The 27,538-nt window shown below is 39.8% G+C and overlaps 2 protein-coding genes across 2 annotated transcripts in view; both read left to right on the top strand.

The window, feature by feature from the left end:
• Positions 1–7,070, top strand: part of RGS22 (regulator of G protein signaling 22) — a 59,230-nt gene extending 52,160 nt beyond the window's left edge. Inside the window, 4 exon segments of the mRNA XM_058832438.1 lie at positions 3,108–3,332; positions 4,170–4,269; positions 4,829–4,922; positions 6,861–7,070. Of these exon segments, the coding sequence (XP_058688421.1) occupies positions 3,108–3,332; positions 4,170–4,269; positions 4,829–4,902 (399 nt within the window). The 3' untranslated portion in view covers positions 4,903–4,922; positions 6,861–7,070.
• Positions 7,071–20,473: 13,403 nt separating this feature from the next.
• On the top strand, positions 20,474–25,937 carry LOC131576705 (cytochrome c oxidase subunit 6C). The gene is made up of 4 exons (XM_058833664.1): positions 20,474–20,629; positions 21,227–21,354; positions 22,886–23,007; positions 25,812–25,937. Exons 2-3 carry the CDS (start codon positions 21,241–21,243, stop codon positions 23,003–23,005), a joined length of 234 nt encoding a protein of 77 aa, XP_058689647.1. The 5' UTR covers positions 20,474–20,629; positions 21,227–21,240; the 3' UTR covers positions 23,006–23,007; positions 25,812–25,937.
• The last annotated feature ends 1,601 nt before the right edge of the window (positions 25,938–27,538 follow it).

The raw sequence follows: 27,538 nt of genomic DNA, 5'->3' as shown, positions 1-27,538 counted from the left end.
ACTTTCATGATGTATTGTCTTATATTAGAATGTACATTCTGGATCACAACTGAAATCAAACCAAACCCAAACCAAAATTGCTTTCATATCTATTTTCCAGAAGAACCATTAGAAAATTCTGCACACTATTTAAAAAAAAAATAAAATTATGTGGTAATTGCTTTGCATAATCTTTGCCTTTCCTTGAACATTTCTCAGCTTTGAAAGTGAAATTGTTAGACTGTTCACAGTGAGGTTCCAGACAATTCCAGTGCATTAACAGAACTGTGACCTCTACAATGGAATGCTTGCTTCTAAAATTGTTTTTCTTGGATTTTTAAAATGAAAATATAATGGACTTCTTTTTCTATTGATTATAGGCTTTGAAAAAGTTTATTTTTTATTAAATACAATTGTTTGGCAAGCTTTGAGGAGAGAACATTCTTTAAAGGGCAGAGAAATTACTGGACTTGCAAACTATAATTAGTAGCATTACAGAGACCTTTATGTATTCTAAATATCATGTACATGTATTGAGATGTTACACATGATATGAACCACACAGGTAAAGACAGATAAAGACAGAGGCCCACAAGAGCATGTACACACTGTTATCCTCTTTTTGGCACATGAAAGCTGAGGACCAGTGAAGCATTACTCAAGGCCACACAATGTCAAGGGAAGTCTAAAATCAAAGAACTCATCTTCCTTTCTCCAAAGCATGTTGTCTCTATATACATACATCTGCCAAGGCCATTGGCAATACTAATAGTGCAAGAATACAAGATTTCAAAATAATTCACTTTTGTGTTTTCACAGACTTATTTTCCATGTGTTTCTTGCCTGTCTGTGAGATTTCTGATCATGACCAAGGAATAAAGAGCAAATTTTAGGAGGGAAGAAGTCTAGCTTCTATGGAGAATAAATAGTAATGGTGAATTACGCTTCTAAGCAGAGAAATACAGTAAGAAATTTTAGAAAGTGACAGGCAGAGAATGCAGCTCAGTAAACAGTTTGTAGACTATTCTTTTCACAAAAAAAAACAAACCAAAAAACCAAACCAAAACAAAACAAAAAAATCAGTAAATCAGTTACCTTTTAAAATCTCTTAAAATAATGGGTGCAACAGATGTTTTTTTTTTCCAGTATTTAAAAAATCCTTTTCCCTTTCTGTTACAGTTTCAAAATTTACCATTTCCTGGTCTCTTGCCTCAGATTTCTGTCCTCTTGGTGACAGCATAATTCAAATGATTCAGTATCCCTGAAGGATACTGAAAAGCTTCATCTAACATGAGCAATAGCAGGTTCACTTGTTGGCTTGTGGAAGGTGATGATTTCTTGGCAGTGAAAATAAGGACTATGTTCCTCTGCCCCACCAGTCTCACTGAACGAGAGCAAAGCTCTGGAAAGGGTTAGAAACAGCTTTTCTTACATATATCTCCTCTCCACCCTACAAATCAGTTGCTATTTTGGGTTTATATCAAAAAGAGAAATCATAGTCCTAGGGGAGGAATTCGTGTTCTTCTTCCTTTACATGTGTCCTCAGGGCACTAAATCTACCTGTGCTCACCTCAGTTTTAGAACTAAACAGATAAGAGTTGGTCTTCCATGAAGTATAGTGGAAAAAATGGGCAGACAAGGAGCTTTTCACTAAGAAATGAGGCATAACTTGGTATTGTTTGACTATCTCAATATTGTTTGTGTGCCTATTTGTTATTTAAGGGGCAAATTCTATCAAAGGCATCCTGGAAATGGACTTGTTCCTTTGTTAGCTGCTAGATGCTCGTGCCACATACTTTCAAATATTTAAGTCAATTTTTGCAGGCTGCCTTGATGCAAGTACTAGTAATTTGATGTATACATCTTTGCATTTTATCTCCAAAGTAGATTTTGGAAATTTTTGCATTCAGGTGCACAAAATAGCTTTAAATTTTTAGCTTTAACTTACGTTGTAGATTTGTACTTAACTCTTTCCATGTCCATAATAAAGAAATCCATCAACATGATTTTCCTTTTCCATGTTTCTGCCATGTCTCTTAACAATAAGCATATTTGTTAGTAATGGCATGGGATCTAAATTTGCTATAACATTGTTTAATTTATTATGAGAAGTCATTTTTAAAGACCTTAATTCACCATTCTCATTGAGAGAGCCAGCAAACATAAACTGCAGTGCATTAGTCTTCATGCTGCCTCTGTTTGCACTGGCATCCCTATTCACCAATTGAGTGTGCCACAGAAGTTACTGAGCCTGTTTCTGGAGAGAAGATCAGCATCACACTGCCTGGGCAGTTCTGTACCCAAAAGTCACCTGTACAGCTGATGGGTTTACAGTGGGAATGATGAGGAAGGAGAAGGCACTTTGGGAACAAGGAAATGAGATAGTGTGATCCTTTTCCAGATCTTTTAGGGACTTAATAAATGACTTTGGGAACCATTTGATCCTCCCTTTTTTTTTTTTTTTTCTCGTTTTCTCACTTGGAACATGGGAGGGTTGTATTACTCAGCTCTTGGAGAGAGCTTTTTGTGAGGTCAAATATAAAACATCGATTAATATTTATAAAGGGTTTTGGGATCATCCGACAGAATTTGCAAAGGTGAAACAAACCAACACGAAAATGACAAATAGTTGATCTCCACAGCAGTTTGCCAAGGGTTACAATGCCTTGTTTGTCACTGTAGATTGTACATGGCCTGTTTTCCTAGCTTGTACTGTAGTTCATACACAGCTACTGGACCAAGCTGGAATTAATCACAACAAATCCTGCATTCTACATTTATACCTGAGGCCAAATTAGAGGCTCACAATGTTCTCTGTGTCCTTAAAATACATTTGTTTGCAGATCTGCCCTGTCATCTAGCTATATTTTGGAGCAGGTATTGAATCTGAAGGAAAGATGGTCTGCAGGAGTGTAGAGGACAAGAAACATGGACTAAAACAAAGAAATGCTTTAAAAAAGCAGTACTATTTTAAAATATGCTCAACATGATGAATTATGAAACTAAGCATTACAAAACCTTACTGCAAATTACACTATCTCATGTCCAATGACAATTTTTGTTTCCTCAGACTTTGCTTTTTACTTCAGCTCTGTAACTACTGTTCACATCTAATTATGAGTTTTTAGAATTTGCAGGGTAAAGAAACGGGGAGAAAACTCATGAACTTGACTCAGCTTAAGTCCTTGGCTCAACCTAAGTCCTTGACTCAACCTAAGTCTTTGACTCAGCCTGACCCCTTGACTCAGCTCAAGCCCTTGACTCAAGTACCAAAGAGTGCTTTGCTAGATGAGCTTAATACAAAGAGAAGATCATCAACCTCTTTAGCACCTGTAGATGGATCTGAGAGGAAGGTAAATAATACATGTTTCTACAGATGTCCTTCAAGAGCGATAAAATGATCTTGGGAAAAGGGGAAGGGGGAGTTTGGTTTTGAATACTGCTGGCAGATGGTTCTTCAGTAACTGTTCATTCTTCTACAATTAGCTTTGTTGGTTTAAGTTTACCTAACTTACAGGTGATTTTTTTTGTTGTTCTTTATTAATTTTTTTTTAAGATGTAGGTTCTGAGTAGTATTAACAGCTAATAGAATGTTAAGGTCTTATGGTGTATGGATTAAAAAATTAATCTGTATTTAAAGATAAATCGAATAAAAGGTAGTTCAGTTATGAAATAAGAAGCTTTTCATTATTTGTGAAATTCATATATTGAAGGAATTTGGTTTAGGCTAGAGTCCTGTTCTGGTCATATGTGAAAAACTGAAGCTGAACTCCTTTAGGAAATCTAGGTATTTGAAAATCTGACAGAAAATACCACTTCAAGACTTCCTCCATTACAACTCTGACTGTGCATCAAATCTGTAGTGAAAAGGTAACAGTTATTTTACTGGGAAATGGGGAAAACAGACATGCTATATTGGGCATATCAAGGCATCATGGCTGAGTTGGCACTGCCAGAACATATCTGTCAAACTTGCTTAAGTCATGGCGTTTTGAGATTTACTTATTTACAGCAATACTCTTTTTCCCATTATTCCAATATTGTAATGAAAAAAAAAAATCATCTTAATATTTGTAAGTATCCAGTAGTAGGAATATAACATAAACAAGTTTTTTATCTTGCTGTTGAAATGGATCAGAAACTACAAGTGATATGACCTGAAGGCTGAAGGTTTTTCATGATTCTTGCAGGCTTCCTGGTCCTATTCCATGTACATAGAAGCCTTGGAGCAAGAAAAAATACTCATTAAAAAGCAAGAAGATCTGGAGAAAACCTCATCATTCCCTCCAGGTTATTAACGTAGTTTAGCAGAACTAGCTTATAGCTTAGGTGAAATTCTCAGTACAACGACTTTGCTTGCTCTTCTTCTGAATTGTGTGCAGAAACCTCTGCCTCTCTTATGCTGTCTGTAGGGGAGTTGCTCTCTGCACTGTACTCATGAGTGGTATATTTTCTAAGAAAGGAAAAGCAAAAATTGCAGAGTATCTTGGCACTGCCTTTAGTGCACAGGTCCTGCTGCAGAGAGGAATAAAGCTGTATCTTCATTCTGCAGTGACATGGCAATCATATACACATTTCACCTTCCTAGCTTCTTGTGTTTCATCAACTTCCATTCAAACAGATACTGAAACCTCTTTCTCACAGTCTGTCAGTATGTTTTTAGTGGATGTGAGAGGCATTGCTTCATCCTTTTTTCAGCTGTGACCTTGTAGGTCTTTGCCAAGGATATTATGACCTGTTTGTTTATTTATTAAAAATATCAATTTTGTAGTAGTAGGGCTAGCAATAGTACTATGTAATATTCAGTTCCTTCAGTTTGATATAATTTTAATTTTTTTTCCATATGCAGGTTCTTTGTCTATGTCCACCCTGAAGCCTGAAAGTTCTGTGAAAGCCACTATTCCTATGAAGCATAAACTCTGAATCTTCACAAGAAGCAGGAAGTGAGTACCAGACTGCCAACAAGTGTGCTTTGAAATGTGAATTCTTAAAAGCTAGTTTTCCTTCTGCCAGTGCTAATGCTCATTAGTAGCAAGTTATCCCACTCAAAATCATGTTTAACTGAAGCTGTACAGACTCCATATGAAAACAAGCTTATTTTTCATGCCAGCCATGGTTAGCGGATCTAATGTTGACCAGATGGAATTTTGTTGCAAAATGGCAGTCTCTGAAATTAGGTTATCTAAGCTTTCCATTTAAGATATTTTAAATAGGAACATGAGATGACTGGAGAAATATCAGACCCTACGAAATTACTGTCAAGAACCTGACAGAGAACTAGTAATAGATCACCTCTGCCAAAGCAAATTAAATATTAGATCGAGAGAAAGAAGTGGGACAGCAAAAAAACCTGATAAAGACAGAAAATCAGATTTTGCATCAAAGCTTGAATTCCTAGAAGGAAGAATCCTCTAGAGGTTTTTTTTTTTTGTATTTTTAAGCCTACGTTGAAATTAGGTGGACTTAAAAAAATTAATAGATCTTGGAATATTACTGCCTTCCTTCTCTGCTCCTCCTTCCTCTTCTAATTCAGTAGCTAGCACTGCTGTTTTAGGGAACTTGGTGTCCTGCTCTCACTAGTCCTCCTAAAATTCCAAGTGTCTGAACATAATCTTCCTGTGGCAGCATTTTCTGAAAATGACTTCAGAGAAAACTTAAGCATTCCTTGGTCTTCCCTCCCATTCTCTTTCTGCCCTCTTACCATGTTCTACAGTTGCAGTTAATGTAATCTGACCACCTGGGGCCTCATGCACCTTGCAGGTGTGACTGTATTCTGCACATCTTTGTCTTCTACACCACTGTTCTGCTCCCCATGGAGCTGGATCACTGTGGGGAGTCCTGGCAGGGTCTCTGTTCCTGCTTTGTGACTGAGAAACCTCCAACTGGGCCCAGTGACTTCAGGGCCCACAAGGCACCTGCACCCCTTGCTGCAGCCCAGCCATCTCTGGCCCACCCTGGATATTCCAGACTAGAGAACTGCATTCCTGCCAGGCACCAGGCTGTGGTACAGGCTAACACAATTAAAAGAAAGTTGAGGTCCCACTTGATTTGAGAGGTCTCTCCCACCAGCTTCAGTTGCAACCCACTCTCTAATGCCACTGGAAATTTGCCTGCCACTATTCTATCTGACCACTCTGCTGGTAGGGTGAGATTGCTACACAAGACCATGAATGCTCTTGATGGGGCATCTTCCCTCCACTTTGTAACAGAGCAGGTCTCTGTTGGGCATAAATGGCAAGGCTGGCAGCAGGAGGCCTGTGAGAGAGGCCAGGGCTGCCATGTGCTGGGCACAGCCAGTCCCAGTTTCCTCCAATGGACCCATCACAGGACATGGCTGATCCCTCAGCCAAGACAGTGGCACCTTGGGGAAACACATTTCAGAAAGAGCAAAGAAAGCCAGAGAGCAGAGGAAGAAATAAAAGGAGTGATAAACAACAAAGGGAACACCAAGGGCAGAGAAGGAGGTGTAAGAGAAAGAGGTTAAGGAGGAAGTTGAGGAGGAGGAGGTGCTCTATGGTGGAACAGATATTCTCTGCAGCCTGTGGAGGATCGATGCTGCAGCAGAGGAAAATAGTGAGAAGGAAGAAGGGGCTTCCCAGTGCCTCACCAAAGGGACAGAGTGCAACCATTGGTGGTAACAAAGGAGGGGAGAAGAGGTGCTTGGAGTGAGCTTGAACCTGGGAAACATGGAGGAAAAGTGTTTTCTCTAAGTGTGTAAATGTTCTTATTTTCTTTCCCTTTCTCCCACATTACCTGAATCAGTAATGATTTATTCTAATTTGCAATTAATTTCCCCAATTTGAGTTGATGCATTTTTTGAAGAACTGTTCTGATTATTTCAACTATCTGAACACAACAATAACATTTTGTTACCTTTTCAGGCACATTAAAATCTCTCTGAGGAAGGGAATGCAGAGACATTCAATGGAGGTGACCAGGAGACACAAATGTAATGTGCATGCAAGGTTTGTTCTTACAATTCTAAAGCAAAGATGATGACTTGGAATATTAGCAAGAACCATGGGATCAAGGGTAGAAAATAAACATGTTCCAATGTGTTCCATATCAACCTGATTGTGATACTGGCTCTTGTGTTCATAATTTAATAATACATCTTGAGGCTCAAATCACAGTAAGATTCCACTGAAGTATGCATGGCACAAACTACTAGGTAGTCTCCATCTTAAACATCTTATAATGAAACCTAGTTCTTCAGTGCCCGATCTAATGAATAGGTAAAACACTGCCTTGACAGCCCTGAAGCAGGGTGTTTTGGCACACTGTGCTCTCACTATGCAATTCACACAACTTCTGTTCATCGAGGATAATGCATGAGGTCTCTGAGTTATTATAAAGCCAAATGCTCTTGTTGTTTCCTCCCAGTTCAGTCTGATTCCTGTTCCAAAGTTCACCTTCCGTCTCATTTCTTGATCCACAAGAAAGGCTTAAAATCTGTCAGGACACAGATGGGATTGGGACCTTCTATATAATACCATTAGTCCCAAGGCATTACTCAACAGAAGGTTGCAGGAGTTTATAGCTCTTGTGTAGCTCTCCATACTTCTAAAAAGTTTAAAAAAGACTTGGGACACAGTTGATGTGGGGACTAAGGACCAAGGATTAATTGAGAAATTAAGAGGGGGTGGGGGGAGAATGAACTACTAGGCAAGAGACAGGATGATACTAGACCTCTCCACATTCTTCAGACCACTTTAAAAACCAGTCCCTAGCCACAAAGCTGTTGGCTCCATTCTTCCCCACATGTGTGTAACGCATGTAAAAGAAAGGCTGATCAGCAAGCTGTAGCAAACTCAGTTCCCACAGATTAGCCCTGAGTTAGGGATGGGACTGTCTCCTGCTACTTGTCCTGACCCCTTGGACAGGGAGCATGAGCCATGTAGCCCTGTCTCCTTTGTCAGAAGTACAAGTTCTTCAGCTGAAGCTCCCAGATCATGCTTCTGAGGACCATCCAAGAGTGGTTTCCTCCTCAGTGTGGGGTTTGGCAGCTAAGGACAAATAATAGTCTTCAGTCTTGACACAAGAGTGACCAAGAATTGTAAGGGATTTCCATTGGGAATTGCTTCAGACAGGCTAGCAGAGAAGAAATACACTTTATTTTATGGATGTAGTTGCCCTGCTCATATATTCTCATAGGAGCAAGGGAGATCATTGGTTCAGTTCCTGCTTTGCCCATGTTTCAGAGTTTGTGTCATGCTTGTCTGCACTTGTTCTGTGTTTGAGTTACCTGAAAAATACCTGGTTTTGGTGGAAACTACAAGGGAGTAAAACACAAAATACTTTCCCTGGTTTTTATGTTTTCCCAAATTTCACAAATGCAGTCAACTTTATTGTTCAATACATCTTAGGAGGTTGGAATGCAGCATCTTGTAATGAGCAAAGAACATGTGGTACTGTGTGGCCTACCGCTCATTAATGTGAAAGGCAGAGAAGAAGCATAAAGTGCCATAAATGCCGTGATGTATGTCACCCTAAAAAGCACATGGAAGGCCACCTTCTATAGCTGTGGTCAATACAGTGCACGCAACCAAATGCTGGAGCATAGCAGGCTGTTTATGTATTGCTGTATTCTTGCCTTCATGGAATTTTGAGGCAGTTAAATAATGTGCAGACATTGCTTATCTTATGCTTGTAGTTCTGACATGATTAACACTTGGATTACTTAAAAACTTAAAAATGTTATTCAGCTATTTGTTACAAGTGATAAAACTCCTTGTGAATACTCCAGCCTTGCCAAATAGTTGACAAAAATTTACCAACAAATACACCTCATGCAAAAAACTACTGTGCCAGATAGTTATGATCATTAATAACACACATTTTAATGAAACTTAAAAAGAAGTACTTCAAGTACTCAATTAATGAATAGAATTTTTCAAAATGGCCCTATTCACTCAAAGTGCTGTGAAATGAATTTTACTCTCAATCTGGTTTGCTGTCTCTGTGGTAGCTGAAACATATGGGTGTATGTACACACACATGCACTGGTTTAGTGCCAAGGCCATGTCTTCAGTATGCAAAAGAGAGGGATCACACGTATTAGTTATGCTAGAACTACATGTCATATCATTATTTTCATCTGTCAATTTTAAAGAAATATTGGGCATTTGAACAGAGAATACATTAAGAGATAGGGACCCTTAAATTTCTGGGTTGCTGGATCTAATCTAATGCAATGGCAGATACCCTAGAATTGCTATTTGGTGATCTACCAGAAATGGAATAGTGGTTTAAGTCTCATCTCATGAGACCAGTTCCAGCAGAGAGTCTGCGAACTGACTAAATATTATTACTCTGAATGGTGATACTATATAACTCCAGAACACTTGTACTGCTATTGTCTTTTTGTCTTGCTCTTGAGATCTGTTCTCTCTCAGGTTGCTGATTTATCGCCTGTGTGAGCTCAGCAGTTTTAAAGAGCTAGAAGAGTTTTTCTCAACAACCCTAGCACCTCTCCCTTCAGACAATTGAAATGTATTCCTTGTTTATTTTAAGTACTTATACTTTGTGACATTCAGTAGTCTGTATAGCAGAACAATTGTCTGAGAAGTTTGCTGTTACAGACAATAAAACCAATTCTGTTTTTCAGAAACTTGCAAACTTAGAAAACTTCTGGATAGATTTATGCACTAGTGGTGTTAAAATATACTCATGCATAAAATCATACTCATTGAGGCTTACTTTTGATGTTTAGTCCCAATTAATGGACTATAATAGTAGAAGGATTATTCAGGATTTTTTCAAGACGTAATTTAAATTAATAAATATTTACATTGAGATGCTATTACTGTGTGTTTCACTTTTTTCTTATCAGACCTGACATATTTATTAAAGCAATTTATAATTTTTGAGAGCGCAGTCCTGAAATTGCTCATTCAAATACTTTTGATATCAACACAAGCTGTGATTACGTGCTTCAGAAGGGGCTTTATACATTTTGCTTTGACTTCTCTTCTGCTGCTGCATGACACAAAATATCAGATCATGAGATGAATTCCTGAAACTACACAGGGCTGCATTATGTTACTACAGTGCACGCTTCTGTCACTTTACAAGAGTGGTAGTAGCCATGATCAGGCCATTTAAAAGAGGCTTTTGGGTCTGTGCAATGCTGCTCTGTCATTGCCTTTTTACTCCTCATGATCCCTTTTTAATTACTGTTTTTTAAACTCCTGTTAATGGGGAACTGTCTTAGACCACAAACTGTGGGTTCATTTGATTTCTTCAAGGTGTGAAAATCTAGTTTTTAGTCATCAGACATTGTAATCAGCAATGGGGAGAGGTGTTTTGCAGATACAGTAGTAGACCTGGTGGAGCAGACCCAGTTGCTCTTGCTATACAGTATGGGGTGGCCAAGGCCAGACTGATTTGTGCCACACCTTCCACATCATTTACATGAGAAGAATCATTGTGATTCACTTTGCAAATATGTTTGACTTAAAAAAGAGAAACCTGCAGTAATGAAATCTAGGGATAAAAGCATCAATTAACTGGATATTTGCGTCACCCTCAGTTTGCTGCTGTTGAGAGCCCTGAAAAATGGCAGTTGCTCCTTCATTGCTCCTTCTATGCCTTTAGCCCAATACAGTGTTACAGGTACATTTTCCATCCTCCACCTCTTGTATGCTTGTGAAATAGCCAGCCCCAGTCCCAACCAACACCATCGCTCTAGTCAAAAATGTTGACTTTAGCATGTGTGTGTAAAAAGGACTGAAGAGAGGACGGGTGTTTCAAAGTTCTGTCCCAAACTTGGAAAAGAAAACCCTTATATTATTTATGTTTCTAAAGTTAAATGCTAGGTCAAACTGATCACTGTGAAGCTGTATGTGCCCAGTGGAGCTGCAGTAATTTGACTTAAATTTGACCTATTTAAACTGTCCCATTACATTCAACTGGTGATTTTCTTTACTAACTTTTTATAGAAATGTTTTTAGCCAGCCATTGTGCATCATGTGTGACTACAGCTAAGAGGGGGTTAATTGATATTCTTTTTAAGCTTGTGGAACATTATTGGTTTTCATATATTCACTAGTTGCTGTAAAAAAGGAAGAGGAAAAGACAGGTTTGAACAAAAAATTTAGATCTGAATCTGTATTTACAGTTCAAACCCACCTATTTTTGAGCACTCCCAGGATTTCAGAGAGTTATAATTCACATCTGTGTTTCTAACTCCTTCATGCATGATTGTCTGAATGTGCACTTTTGGAACAGGTCCATGTCTAATAGGCTAAATTGTAGTTCCCAAATCAGAAGCCACATGGTACTGCTATATAGTTTTCTTTTCTCCTCTTATAATGTAGCCTTCAAAAAAGGTTCTGTCAGTCCAGCAAATTAGATTATTACAAAACACCAAAGTCCACACTTTCTACCTACCTGTTATTGAACTCGCATTTTTATTTCTACCAATGATTTAGTAAAGCATTTTCACAGCGGCCACAGTGGAGGCTTCTCTGCCAAGGAATTATTTATTAGAGCACTGGAGCAGATTTGAATTGGATCCACTAAGCTGTTCTAGTATGGAAAGGGTAGTTAAGGTAGAGCTGAGATTCACTTATTTTTAATACTCATAGAGTCAATCTGATTTTTATGTAGGCTGTATTTACTTGGATTTTCCTCTATTTCTCTGCTAATTAAAATATTTTAGTTTTGTGGTAACATATGTGAAAGCGTTGACAACAGCTTTGCTTATTCCACATGTTAATTATGTATTTGCTCAGAGTATGCTGATGAACTGTGTGCATTTCTCACGTTAAGATTCCATTTCATGTCAAAGGAAAAATGGGAATGTAGTAAGTGGATTTGTGCTTTTAATTTTAGATATTTCTTTTTACTCTCAAACAATCTTGTATGATTCCTCTGTACACCACATGCATTTGAAAATCTTTTGTTGGCAAAAAGTTAAAGAAAGTAGTACTTGTGTCTCAGAATAGGATTTTTGTAAAAAGCAAAGCAATTTTGCCATTAATGAGACAGTTAAATGAAACAAATGACATGGCAAGCAAGAGAAAGACCACAGCATCACACTCAAGGAATGCACAGGCACACAATAGCTTATGCAATATTCATCACCTAAGTCAGTAAATACAGAGATTTCCTTGGAAGTCTCCTGCAATAGGCCATGGTGACTATAGCTCAGTAAATACAGTCAACAAGCTTATAGCATTCTTAGTAGTTTTCAGCCACAGGCAACTCAATGGATTTCATGTCAGCTGCAAAATCCAATGGAGCACCGGGTTTGTAAACCCGGTCTGATTGTCTTGGATACCACTCATTCCTGAAAATGGTACTTCTGGAATTGAATGTATCACATCTCTAGAATAATTTACACCCTTACAGTTTTTCATGTGCATATGCATTTACAGGCATGCACATGTGCATATATATATATATATATATACACACACAATCTAACAAATGCATAGAATTAACTTATTTGGTAAACTCTTTTCACATAGGGCTTAAGTTTGGTGTATATAATTTCTTTTTCTAATACAGTATTTCAACCATTTTCCTCTGTGTTTTTTTTTTTTTTTTAATTAAAGTCTTTATTTCATTACAATGTTTGTGTCTGTACTCACTTGCATTTGAGATACAGAGCCATTACACTTTGTTGAGGAATATGGCTCCTTCCAGAGGTCTGCATGGCTGCTGAAAGAGAAATAAATGCATTTTTGGGGAGTTCTTCTTCTAGAAAGCGTATGCAGGAAAAAAATTAACTTTTGCTGTGTTTTTTTCTCCCAAATGGGAAAGTAATTAACAGCATGTGTTGGGCTATTCACTAAAGACTACAATATATTATTTACTATTTTCAATCTAATGAAGTGAATGCTTGATCTAAAAAAAAAAAAAGTGTGTATGATTATGTTCATTTTCCAGTTATGACTTTCCAGTTCAAAGATCACCTTAACTCCTGGCTGCCTGATCCTGTAATTTGCTGAATGTATTGAAACTCGTTCTCTTAATTCATGTCTCCAGAGATCCTCAGCACCTGGCAATAGTAGGCCTTTAGAAAGCTGTCCAAAGGACAAAAACAGTGAATTTTTTTTGAGTGAAATACCATAAAAGCACAGCTTTGTCAATGAAGTTCCACATGAAAGTATATTAAAAATTAACAAACCAAAACAAAATCAAAACACAGAAATACATAGGTTTAGTTGGGCTTGCCAAGGTAATGTAGTACTAATCAAAACCTGTATTCTGAAACAACAGTTAAGCGTTGGAAACAAGCTGCCCAGAGAGCTTTTGGTATCCTTATTGTCATCAGAGGGGCTCTAAAAACAGATAAGGTATGCACATCTGCCAGGAATGATTAAGTATGTTCAGACCCATACTGGAGCAGGGGAGTCAGTAGATGAACCCTTGAGGGACTCGTTCTCTGAATCCATATTCAGGTTGTTCTGAAGGCGAAAGCTTAGCCTCTGCTGAGGAATCTTACGAGAGTCAAGGGCCGTGACACTTCATTTGCTCTGCACCCGAAACTCCCACTGAAGCCAATTATTCAATCTAATTTAACAAAGACCACAGCTTCTCTGGCTGTGCAATTGTTGGTAACCATCAACAAACTGATTCATCTACAATTGGGCCAAATGTTACAAAATCTGTTTCTGAGTTCTTGTTTGTACCTTCATCATAAGATTACACCAAAATTAAAGCATGCAGTACTTGAACTAACTTCAAAGGCTGAGCTTGCACTTCTAGCTAGTTCAGCCTTTTTATTGGTTCATGTTTTCCATTTGGCTTCAACATCCTGTTCCTTATTGATGCCCTTCTAGAGTTTCATTTACAAATATTATGTCCCTGGTTAGTGAGCCACGCTAATTAATACTGTGGTGGGGGCTATGGATTATAGTAATCTCATGCCTCCTGCTTGGAAAAACACTGCAATTTTTCCAGACGTTTACATGTAATGCCGTATTGAACATGGCCAAATTTGTTTCAGGAAAATGTATCCTGAACTCATTTAACCAAAATATATTTAAGATTGCTTATACTGTTATCTATTGCCAGTTTTGTTAATCATGAAGCTTAAAAGTTTCAATGCAGTAGAAAACTGAGACCCGTAATTTCCTAATTAGATTATTTCAAACAAAACAGTAAAGTTAAAACAGGCTGGTGTAAGTATAGATATTTTTAAAAGTTTTTGCCAATAACAAGCTTAAAAAAACATGAACAGATGATTTGACTACTTTCTAGAAGCCTTACATGTCTGACTGTGCCTCACCTTTCAAACCTACGAACAAAATCTGAGATATATTTTAGTTTGTCTGGGGATTTTGAAGTCAGAAACTCCCTGACTGTTGGGACTTAAAATGTCCCCAAGGTTATGGTTATAAAGAAAATCTATTATATTTGCAATACCATCAAATATCAAATAGAAACGATGAAGCCTTTGTAAAACATAGCAATCCTAAATTGTTAGATTCTTCCAATAACAAAATAAATTAAAACAATGGCATTTCTTTAGGAAAAATATTTGACTAGACCAGGTAATGTAATTTGAAACAATGAATAAATTTTCAGGCTCACAATTAATTCAACAGATCATAAAGAGGTCAAGAAACACATAATCTCTGGGGTACTTTTTATTTTACTTTTTGTTTTTAATTCTGTTAATGAACTCTCTTTTCATAAATAGACATGATTGGATTGATGTGACTGCACTACGATGATACAAGTCACAACAAATCTGAGACACCCTTCACTCCTTCTAGACTCTAATTTCAGGCAGAGAAATGAAAACTAGCCAACATCTCATAACACTTATCATGTCATCACCTCAATTTGAATTAAAACAGACTAAAATGAGATGTTCAGAAATCCATGAGTAAAAAGTCTAAAAATTGCCACAGGAACCAATTGCAAAGTGATCTTTACATATACCCTGGGCCAATCTTTCTCTGTCAGAATGAGCTCTGTATTGCACTAGGCAAATTGAATAAACAACAAAGATATCCCTAGGTTAAATCCTACTGCTGCAAATTTTTAGATGTCACCCTTGCAGGGTGCTGGCCCCAACCTGAACAAGGCCCCTTCTCCTCTCTGTGCAGCTTGCTCCTCCAAGAGGAGCACACTGAGCCAAGAGCTGCCCAAGTAAGTACCTTGACCCTAACCAAGGAAGGTGCAAATGTAATGCCTTGTGGAGAGTGAGTCTGATCTTCTATTTGAAGGAGGCTTTTCCACTTCACATCCACTGTTTTATACCCACACGGAAGTTGGTCTGTCATTTTCTGTGAGAATTAATTCATTGAGCAAAATTATAGCTGTGTCAACAGCAAGAGTTGGCCACCTCCCGCTTTCCTGGAGGTCTGATGTTCACTGGTCACATCTGGGAAAAACAGAAACTAACAAACGGTCTGGCCTAAATTCTGTTAACGTATGAAGAGCACACCTTATTTCAATGGCTTTGGACTACTGAAGGGTACCCATGTGAATCTTCTGCTCAGACTTAGAGTAACGCATCAATAATCAAGGAGGTGAGCACTGGCAAATGTACCAGGTGCATGTAGGGACTGAACACAGACTAGGAATGATTGGGCCTTACGTTGGGTGGGCTGTCACTTGCTGAGATGGGCCTGAATTACATGTAACAATTTTATGTGTTGACTGTTGGTTACATTTTAGATTGGAGTACTTGTCTGTAAAGGTGGTTCACCTTGGTGGTTCACATGTTCCTGGAAAAACAATGATGAGGAATGAGAAAACTTTCTCAGAGTAAGGCACATCTACTCAAATACAGAGGAGTAAAGGAATGGTATAAAAATGTTTCTTTGCTGACTTTATTTCCATTGCAGACAAGCTACATAACATTTAAAACCACAAAAGACAGAAGAATCTTGGCATCGTTTAAAGGGCTTTGAGCAAGGAACAGGGCTGGAAGGAGGTGTTTCTTGTGGGTGTGGTTTTGTTTTTTTCTAAGAAATCAGACGATAATGTAGAACATAATGGCAATGAGTAATGAAGTTACACTTGCCTAAGTTAAACTTCTAGGGAAGAAGGACACAAGAGTTCTACTTGTTTAAAAGCCCAGTTTATCTAACCAAAGGTCTCCTGTTGCTAAAATTAACAGTGTATTTGTTTCAGAAAGATCCCCCAACCTCGGAGGACTTCAGAGGGATAACAATTAATGCAGAACCAAAATCCAGAAAACAAAGTGTCACATGAATTTTAATGTCACAGCTCTGAAACCTGGTTTGTTTTCTGCTTCTTGGGCTTGAATACATTAGCCATGTCTTGACTGCAAGTTGGGAACTTGGGAAATAACTCTTTTTTATAACAGTATAATTAATGATAGAACCAAACACGGGATCATTTGCACAATTCTTTCACTATTTCATGTGTATTCAATACACCCAAATCTGTCTCTTTACAAGTCGAATAAAACTTAAGAAATCACTTTATTTAAAATTCTTCTATTTCAGAAACTTGCATAAAATCAACAAAGGCTTGTGAAATCCCTGTCTATTCCATTTATTGTAATTTGAAATTTTCTTTTTTCTCCTTTGTTTATACTACTCTTTTGGAAGTACAAAGATATTTTTCTTCTCCCTACTAATTTTGACTTTTTCCATTTAGGAATCATTGATTCATCCTCATTTTTTTTGTACAGCTGCCATTCCAATTTTGTCAAAAAATCTTGTTGTGCCACCATATCTTTGTTCCACAGGACGGTTGGTTAACGTAGACACAGCTGTGACAAGAGAGTATTTGATCAGTTAATTTCTGGCACAGAAAGGGGTGGATGAGCCCAAATGTATGCATTTTCATATGTGGCACATAGCATTGTTTACCTTCTGTTTCTTCTGTGACAGGTAGATTTTATATTAAACTATTTGCGACTACATCTGCCTCAGAGGATTGCTGACATCCCATGTGATCTTTTTCCAGTAGATTTTTTATTCTAATTTGATCCAAATTTTGATTATCTAAAGATTTTTTGCGGCGTATGTAAAATCACTTGATTGTCACAGTCATGTTCTTAGTTGGCATCAGTCCACACCACAGAAACTACAGTCCTGAGTAATACAGCTGGTACTCTTTGTGGAAAAGCCAAGGATTCACTGACTAAATTTTCTCTCACTAAGGTCGGAAGTAAATTTTACTTTCAATTCTGGTAGAGCACAAGCAATAAATGATTTAGCAATAATGTCTTCCTTCACTCTTCAAAAGGTGATCTGTTTCATGGACACAACAGAGAAGTGTGAACTGTTGCTGGCTCTACAGTATTTTGGAAGGGGGAAAAAAAAAAGGAAGATTCTAGTTCAATAGCTGTGACACCTTCTGAGTGAACAATCCTAACATTTGTGTCTCAAAGATAACTGGAGTAGGTCTTAAAACCCCCAGGGAGGGGGTGGACTGCTGTTGTCTCTGTAGCTCTGTATATGCCTTCTTGTTTTTGGAAGGTTTATTTACTTTCCTGCATTTGGACGTACAGGGTCCACTCCAGTCCAAACCACACTTAGCCCTATAATCCATTCAGAAACTGGTATGACAGGAAGCCACTCTGTGCAGTGACCTAATGGAGCAGTTTGTCTCTGCTCTCCTTCCAGGCCTTTTGCTCTAATGTATTCTCCATCCTTTTTTTATCTCTTATTTGCACAGTCCTGAACTGCCCTTTACACAGAACAATAAGGAATTGGCTGTATATTCCACAGTAATGACATCAAAGAATGATAACAATTAGCACTTCATTTAGCATCTTAACTATAACACAAAGATGCCTAGCCAGCAGTATCTCAGGCACATGGGAAAACTGGCCACACAGAAAAGAATTTAATGACCTGGCCAGCCATGAAGGAAGCTATTGAAAACAGCAATCATGATTTTTCTATTTACAGACCTAGTTCCATCCACCAAAATATTCCGTTTCCACAAGACTGATTATTAAAGGAAAATTACTCATATCTGTGATGACAGTAGCCCTGAAACCTGCCATGCTTTTATTTCAACTACTTTTGTATTGTCCTTTTCATGAGGGCAAGTTCAGCAAAGAATTTCTTTCTCATATCTGATCTAAACCTGACATTTTTCAATTTAAAGCCATTACCCCATCCTGTCACTATATGTAAAAAGTCCCTCTCCAGATTTATTGTAAGCCCCCTTTAAGCACTGTAAGGCTGCTGTAAGGTCTTCTTGGACTCTTCTTTTCTCTAGGCTGAGCAACCCCAACTTCTCTCCAAAGGAGACAAGGAGGTGTTTCAGCCCTCTAATAATCTTTGTGGGCCTCTGGGCTCACTCCAACAGGTCCATGTCTCTCTTCTGCTGTGGCTCCAGAGCTGGACACAGCACTCTAGGTGAGGTCTCACCAGAGTGGAGTAGAAGGGCAAAATTGTCTCCCTTGACCTGCTTGCCATTCTGCTTTTGATGCAGGCTGGGATGTGGTTGGATTTCTGGGCTGTGAACACACATTGCTGCCTCATGTGGAGCTTCTTGTCCATCAGCAGCTCCCAGTGTCCCTTCTTGTTCCCTGCCCAGCCTGTGTTTGTGTTTGGGATTGCCCGAGCCCAGGTGCAGGATCTGGCACTTGGCCTTGCTGAACTTCATGAGGTTTGCACAGCCCAACCTCCCAAGACTGTCCAGGTCCCTCTGGATGGCATCCCTTTCTTCCACCGTGCTGACCACACCACAGAGCTTGGAGTGGACAGGACAGTGCTGAGGGGGCACTTGATCCCACTGTCCATGCCACCAACAAAGACATTAAACAATGCTGGCCCCAAGACTCACCCCTGAAGGAACACCACTTATCACTGGTCTATATAGAACATTGAGCTCTTGACCAGAACTCTTTGAGTGCAATCATCCAGCCAATTTAGTTCCTGATTCACCGAGTGGTTCACCCATCAAATACATCTCTAGTTTAGAGACATGGATGTCATGCAGGACCGTGTCAAATGCTCTGCACAAGTCCAAGGAGATGCTGTCAGTCGCTCATCCCTCATCCACCAATGCTGTGACCCCGTTATAGAAGGCCACCAACTTTGTCAGGCATGATTTGTCCTTGGTGATATATCTTGCCATTCTTTCTGCATGACATCATTAACATTTGGGGCTTTTGTGTTAATCCACATGGGAAAATCTCTTAGATATTCTTCATTTTGGTCTCAACTATTGTAAGAAACTTTTCTTCAGTTCGAGAGAATGTTGTCCAAATTGCATCCATTCAAACTGCTGTTGCAAAGAGCATTCTTCCAGCTTGTAGTCACAGCTGCATGATTTCCCTCTGAAATTTTCTACTCACACTTATTTCTTCTTAATTCCATCATAAGAAAAGGAACTCCTCTTCAATTTCAGAGGTCCATCTCTCTCATTTGATGTCAGGATCTGCTGGCTTTGGCAAGGGACCAAACGGTTTGAATGAATACCTCACTGCACAGGAGGGGCTTGTTTTTTCAAGCCAAGAATTTATAGCATTCAGTGTAAATCCCACAGAGACTCCCCAGGAATACAAACGACAATTCCACGTGCAGGTGGTGATTAAGTGGAAATCATGGGCAAAGCACATGCCCCTCATTTCCAAGAAAGGTACAAAAAGTGTCTAAGGGACATCTAGAAAGGATTTCAAATGGCTTCATTTCTTTCTAGGCCTGGCCAATAATTCCTGGCAAGCTCTCTATATAAAGGCCTGAATCCCTTGGCCCAGCAGTGTCACCCTGGGCATCCTTCAAGTGGGTGACTTGGTTTCCTCCCATGACTCTTAACAGAATCACAAAATAGTTTGGGTTGGAAGGGACCTTAAAGACAAAAGAAGAGACCTCAACATAAGCCAGCATGTGCCCAGGTGGCCAAGAAGACAAGTGGCATCCTGGCTTGCATCAGAAATGGTGTGGCCAGCAGGAGCAGGGCAGTGACTGTCCCTCTCGGCACTGGTGAGGCCACACCTTGAGTGCTGTGTCCAGTTCTGAGCCCCTCAACTCAGGAGCTGGAGCGAGTCCAGAGAAGCACAACGGAGCTGGGGAAGGGTCCGGAGCACAAGTCCCGTGAGGCGCAGCTGAGGGAGCTGGGGGTGTTCAGCCTGGAGCGAAGGAGGCTCGGGTGTGCCCTCATCGCTCTCTACAGCTCCCTGACACGAGCCGGGGGTCGGGCTCTTCCCACAGGTAACAAGTGACAACACAAGAAGATACCGCCACAAGATATCGTCTGACCTTCCAATGAGAATATTTAGGGGACAAGATTCAAGGACAACCTGTTTATGACACAATTCTAGTTAAAGTTCTTACACTTCTTACACCCAGAACCCCAAGATATCGCCTCAAGCTGTGCCAGGGGTTGTTGGGGTTGGACATTAGGAGGAATTTCTTGCCACCAAAGATGATTAAACAGCCATTGGAATGTGCTGCCTAAGGAGGTGGTGTTCTCGTCATCCCTAGGACTGTTTAAGGAAAGACTGCACTTGGCTGTCAGTGCCAGGGTTTGTTTGACGCGGCGCTGTTCGGTCCCAGGCTGGACCCGATGATCTCAGACGCCATTACCAACCGAATCCATTCTACGGTTCGCCCCCACACGCGCCGCCCGCTGCGCCCGCCCGGGTTTGGCCCGCGCCGCCCGCCGTACGCCGCCTGCCCCCCGCGCATGCGGAGTAGCGGCGCCGCAGCGGGAGCGCGGCCGGCGGCGCAGAAGGACCTTGGTGGGAGCTGAGGTGAGGCCGCTCCCCGCTCCCGCTGCGGCTCCCGCTGTTCCCTCTTCCTCCCTTCGTTCCCTCTAACTTCCCTTATCATCCCCATCCCTAGCGCCGCCAGCCACCGCTCACCGCTCGGCCGCGGCCCCGCGACGGTCCCCTGACCTCTGTGCGTCCCTGAGGGTGGCGGAGCCGGGCCCAGCGGCGGCGGCTGCAGCGCGGGGCTGGGGCGCACTGGGTGCGGGGAGCGGCGAGGGGCTGGTCCCAGCCTGTCCCCGGTAGTGCTTAGAATGTCTTCTGATGTGAACAGCAGAACAGCAGGCCTGGGAGGGAAGACCCTGCGGGGAGCGCAGGATTTAGTGTGAACTACGAAGGCCAGCCTTGATTCCACAAATACTGTGTGTAAGAAGTGTAAGAACTTTAACTAGAATTGTGTCATAAATAGGTTGTCCTTGAATTTTGTCCCTTAAATATTGTCATTGGAAGGTCAAATGCACAGGACCACTGTTGCTTGTACCGTGAAGACGATTATTGCACAATACAAAAAGAATGATCTTTCTGTAGTACAGAAAGTTATTTTAAGTATCCCACAATTCTCTTATTTCTTTTTTCTTTCAGGAAATCCAGTCATAATGTCGGCTGCACTGTTGCCAAAGCCACAAATGCGGCGCCTTTTGGCCAGGCGGATGAAGTTTCACCTCCTTGGGGCATTTTTGGTATCTATGACATCTGCAGCTTTGTACAAGGTGGGCTCTGTAGTCATTCAGTTATAAACTGGGAATATTTAAAGAATTCATAATATTTTTCTGTTGAGATTGGGTTGAGCTGTTCATCAGAAAGGTTTAGTAATGTATTTTTGTAAGCACTTTTCTAAAGCACAAATAAATCTTTCTAATCTTCATTTGAAGAAGGGATATGAATAATCTGATGTTTCATTCTGTGTGTTCAAGATAATGCAATTCATGACAACTTGACTTTGAGTCTCCTAGTTCCAAAATGCTCTTGACCGTTCACAATTGATGCACATTAACTCTAGACAGTTTGTGTTTAGGTGTGCCAGTTTCTGTGACTTGGGAGAGTTGTCTTAATCTTTATCTCTTGGCTGATTTCAGGAAACTTGCTCTTAAGCAATTTGGAAAACTCATCATTCACACTGTAGATATCAGTGTGGGAAAACCTGATGTGGTCTTTCTGTCCTTGCTTTTGAGGTATTGTGTGGAAATGGAGCATTTTGTTTCCAGAAAAACACCCTTACAGGTTTGACTTCTGATAAAGATAAGAGCAGTACTTGCATTTGAGTGCTCTTATTAGATAATTCTTGGCTCTCAAACAACACAGTGTGAATTCCTGTGGAAGAACTGGATCTCGGTTTTCCCACTGAACTCATGCATATACTGTTGGCAGCATTTAAGTTCTCAGGAAGCTATTGATAAAGCTCTTAAAGCATTTAAGTGCTCAGGAAGCTATTGATAAAAGTGACGAGAAATGAAGTTAATTCCAGGTTTTTCACAACTTCTCAGAGCCGCAAATGTCTGTCAGAAACAGTAAGCTCACACATGTACTTAACACATCTGTTGAGAGATAGACAAGCTTTTTTGTGGTCAGACTTAGAATATAATTTTTTATATTCTAATACACTGGCAGACCAGATTTAGAGCAGGTAACAAGGATCTCAGCAGCGATTTACTTTGTTCCTTGTTAGATACTGTTGTACAAACCCACCTCAAAATTTTTTTCACGTTTTTGGGAGCTTTATGAGAATGTCTCTGTGCTTCAGGTAAGTGGATGTCCAAGGAATGAGGATTATGTCTTTTTATGTTGGTGACTTGTTGGTGGCTTGGCAGTCTTGTAAAATTTTACCAGATGTAGTTGACTTATGGTGTAGCTCTAATGTAGTCCTTTTATCTGGAGTCAGAGTTTTGCAGCTGCCCACAGGCACAAGAGTTGCCGTAATGACATATTTTATGTATTAAACTATTAGCAGGGAGGATGTTGGACACACGAGTATCAATACAGAGGGAGTGGTTTTGGATCTTTGAAAGTGTGATGTGCTACCTTGTAGCAGACTTTCGTTTTGAGGTTTTACTGCAGACATTTTTTCTTCTGACCAATGATCAGGTAGCTGGACCTGTGGGTTTTAACAGGAACAAAGGAATGTTTAATAATTTGAGCTAAAGATTTTAGATTAATATCCACTGATAGAAATTATGGAACTAACAGAAAAAAATCTGTTCATAAAGCTTTGTAGACTTTAATTTTCTGTGTGTTTCTTTCCAGTTTGGAGTTGCTGAACCCAGAAAACGAGCTTATGCAGAGTTCTATAAAAAGTATGATCCCATGAAGGACTTTGAAACCATGAAGGCAGCTGGTGTGTTTGAGTGTGCACCACCCAAGTGATGGTAAGCTGCATCTGCAGGTAGTGAACTGCACTGCATTAGAACAGGAGTAAGATGATTTCAATGAGATGTTGTGCTTCTGCTTAGGGGAGGGGTAGGATCTTCCTTTTCTTTCAGATGGAAAGGGCTTTTCAAAGGGAAAGAATACAAACTGCACTCAAGAGACCTCAGGGAAATAAAAGTGTGAAGAAACAGGAGAACTGGGGAGTAAAGGTGGGATAGAAGCTCCTGAATACCTTTTGGGTAATTTGTTTAACTTGTGTGGTACAGGAGACAGTGATGATGCCAGGCCTTTGCCCTCCTCACATAACCACAGAGAGGAGACAAAGCTCTAATGTTAAACTACAAGACTTGCCCGATTCCATAGTTATGCTGATGCTGTCACATCTTGAACTGCTTAACTTGGGGCTGTCTGTATCTTCTGCTTACATACTTGTGGTGGTACAGTGAGTGAGAAAATGGAGAGGCTGATTCTCTCATAGCATGCATCTGAATGTAAGAAACAGAGACAGCTTCTGCATATCATTTTGTATATTGAAGTTGGTGAGAGGGGGAAGATAACTAGTCATGAGGGGAAATACATCTATACACACACACACACACACACATATATATATTAAACAATCCCAGTGGCATACAGCTCTGTGTACTAATAATCACATTTTTGCCATATTGTATGAACTTGAATACAACTTTGTTTACAAAACTTTTTTTAGCACTTGACACTGCCTTTTCTAGGAAAACTACGCAGCTTTGTTCTCCCTTGCTAGTAACACCAGGAAAAAATTCTTGATTTCAACTGTGTTGTAGTTATTAATAACTACACTCAATAAGCTGCACAAGCTGATGTGACAACTCAGTAAAAAGTTCCTCTCCCTTTCTTGGTGCAAATTTTTTACATTGAGTTCTCTGCTTCTCCTAAAATGACTTCAGACTAATCTAGAATGATAGTTTTTCATTCTTTTGGAATGTTTTCATATTGTGATCATTACGTGATAATCTGTGGCTTTAATTATGCTGGCCAGCTGGATTTTCTCAGCTTGTTTGCATGAAGAAGCAAGATTGAATAAAAGATTTGTACTTAACACTATGAATACTGAATTCTGTTCTACGACAATCTCCAGCTATCTGATTTCTGCTGAACACAATTATGTAAAAAATCTCAGAGCTCCATGTCTTCTAAAAAATTAGAAAAAGGGTAAAAAATGCTTGTGTCAATCCCAGCTTTTGGTAGTCTTTTTTTTTAAATTTTATTTTGTGAGAGCGGGATACTGCTGTTCTTTAGCTATGACTGCAACAAAGATAAATAATGAAATTGTAAATTTACCTGGTTTAAATCTTGGTAATTCTGCCTCTGGTCCAGTCCTCTGGCTAATATATAGTCACTTTTAAACTTCTTTAGACACTGGAATTGCATTCTTTAGTCAGGTGGCCTTCATCAGTGTATTCTGAAGGGCCATCTGGTGGTAAAATCATTTGAAACAAACACTGTCAACAAGGATGCATGTTGAATATTTAATTCAAATCATGAGCAGGATTTATTTCAGTACAAATAGAGCTCCACTCTCAGCCTGTGTTCCCACTGGCAGCTTAAAAAAAAATTGCACATTGTGTGCACCTGTTAAAATTAAATGTTTCCTAAACAATTTTTCCATTTCTTAATTGTACTGGCTCAAAAGAAAATGTGGAAGACAAATTGTCTTTTTTTATTTTGTTTGAGTTGCTGATGCTTCTTATTCCCTAGCCTGTTCATATAAGAAGAGATATTTTTTCACTACTTTGTAGTAGAAAGAGGTTGTTTTTTCTTGTGCCTGCATGTGTATACAAAAGTAGAAGGGGAAAAAAAATTGCAAGGGTTTCAAATGTTTTGTAAAGGCTGTAAAAAAAGGACAAGTACCCAGAACAGATGGAAGACATTTTCATTTACCTCAGAAGTTTAAATCTTAGCTATTTTGAATTTTAAGCCTTTTTTTTGGTGTAGCTACCTAAAGGATACAGTGATCATGCACACTCTACATCTCCCAGTTCACTGGAGTATGTGGCAATAAATAACAGCTTAACCTCACTGAATACTCTCTGTGGAACCAGTACTTAGCCCCAGAATTGAGGAGGAGAGTGGGTGGGCAGGAAGGAGTTAATTAGTTATGGTGATAGCATGGCACTCTACACCAAGGCTGTTTCTGCTGGGCATGGAGGCTCCTTGGCACCTCCCTGTGAATTCACTGGTTCATCTGCTTGGTGTGGACTCTGCTGGTGATACTGACAATGGAAATTAAGTGCAGGTATAAATGTGAGGAGTATCTGGCCTCTGCTGTGTGCTCAGCCATGGAATAAAGGAGGAGACTCAGAGTTTGGTGCTAACCACTTTCATGACTCTTGTCATGGAGCACAGCTGGTCTTGGATTGTGTTCAGTATAATGGGGAGAAGCAATTTGAATTTGGTTTTCTTCCTTCCTTGGTAGGCTGCCTACACCACTTGTTTCCTCTCTGGCTCCTATCTGAAAGCTGCTTTCCTTTCTCCTGCAGGCCCTCAGCAAGACTGATTCAGTTACAGTGCAGCATATATAGTGAATCTGGTGTGCTGTGCAGAGTTGTTCCAGCTTTTGATTTGTTCCATGTTTCACTTCTGTTTGCCACATGAAGGGTGTGTGAAGCTTCAAGCATCAGGAAATAATGGGGGAATTCCTCTAGACTAAACTACCGCATAAACATTTCTCTCTGCTGCTTTGCATTCAGACATACTAATATGTTTACTTTCAGCTTGAAGTTTGTCCATCATGACTTAATGAGCTTTTTTTATCTTGCAGATTCCCTTCAGTTCAAGGAGACTTGATGACCGAACCTTATTTGTTCACTGAAATGTAAAGTGCAACGCACTTCAGCGCATGGCACAGTTTAATGCAACTCAATAAATAAAATACATATGTCAGTGACTTTCAGTTGTCTTCATTAATGTAGAAATACTTAAAGGCTCAGGTGGTGGGTGGAAGGAGTGGTAGAAAGTCTTCAGAACTTGCTCAAGATGACTAAGTCTGTCTTTCCTCCAGGAACTATTTGCATCTCTGTCTTGGCCAAATTCCACACTTGATTGCACAGTCTGTCCCTAAGCAGCGACAGCGAGTTTGTCCCAGCTGCTTATGGAAATGTGCCAGAGGACAGATGTTGCAGGAAAGGAGAGGATGGATTTCTGGAGGGGTCTGTGTTACCTCTGGCTTCACAAGGTGAGCTGACCTTGAGAGAAAAGAATTTGGCTAGAAATTCTGGAAATGCACCAGCCAACCGTTTTGTCTTTTGCTGCTGTCTTCACCGGACTGTCTTCCTTACATCAGCAAACTGTTACAGCAAGACTTAGAGACTCTGCAAATGCCCATTCTTACACATGGTATATTAGTTACTCTAATTGGAAAATTACTGCAAACTGCAGGCATGTTCCCATATAATTGATGTACAAGAGGAAAGGGTGTACAGGCAAAGTAAATATTGTATTATGGTAATAAAAATCTTGGCATGCTGCTTTTAGACATGTATCATCTTTTTAATATCTGGAAGTAGTCAGCTAAGCATAGTTTGGATCTCTGCTACAGTCTGTGCAGTCTGAGAGATGATGCTGTGTCTTGGGCCATGATAACCTGTTAGTGAGAAGAGGCATTGTCATTGCCTGTTGCTCAGGATGAAGAAGGTACTAGGACTGCAGCTTTTGTTTGCTGAATGTGGATACTTAGGAGAGCAGGGAAAAGCTGGCTGCATGAAAGGAAGGAAGTCTTTGTATGAAGCAGCATGACAAATTAGGCCATCTGTGTTGTATTTGAAGGTCTTCAGTTCAAATCCTGTTTGGAGTAACTCTTACTACTTTACATGGATCATTAACTACTTAACACTTAATAGGTATCCTTGAACAACATTTGGACTAATGAAAGCACATAAGTAATGTATGTGATCCAGAACATTTTATAGAGCAACATGGGATTTTCTTTAGCCTTCCCGTGTAGACAGTGCTTCCTTTAAGCAAAGAAAGCATTTGACATTAGTGATGCAGGGGAAATGGTCTCATAATCAAAATACCCCAGTTCCTATAAATGTAAACCAGAGCTTAACAATAGCAAATGATACCCATTTATCTTCCCAATGTACAGTATAAACAGTGTATGCCATGAAGTACTGACTAACTTTCTCAGGCCTGTCTGCAGGTTTAAATAGCCAGGGGTCTTCAGTCTTACAACTTCAGAGGCAAAGGAACTTGCTACTGCCAGGTGTGCAGGCTAATAGACATGACTTCCCTTTTCTGTCTGGGCCCTGTATTCTTCACAGTTGCTATGAATTAATTTACTGTTAAATTCTTAATTTCTTCTAAACTGTTGTAGCCAGCAGCAGTTACTGTAGTCTGTGTTCCTTCAGCTACCAGCTCATGTGATTTAAAGAAATGTGAGTTTTGTGACTGAAGGCAGTTTTTGACAGATACAGTGGCTCAGGACTGTCTCTGGCTAAATGTATTTAACAAAGAAAGGTGAGTTCTGTGGCTGTGCTTTGAGCATCT

The sequence above is a fragment of the Poecile atricapillus genome, chromosome 2 (genome assembly GCF_030490865.1).
Source record: "Poecile atricapillus isolate bPoeAtr1 chromosome 2, bPoeAtr1.hap1, whole genome shotgun sequence".
Taxonomy (NCBI): domain Eukaryota; kingdom Metazoa; phylum Chordata; class Aves; order Passeriformes; family Paridae; genus Poecile; species Poecile atricapillus.
Note: the sequence above shows the minus strand (reverse complement) of the source record. Positions and strands in the feature narration are given on the sequence as shown.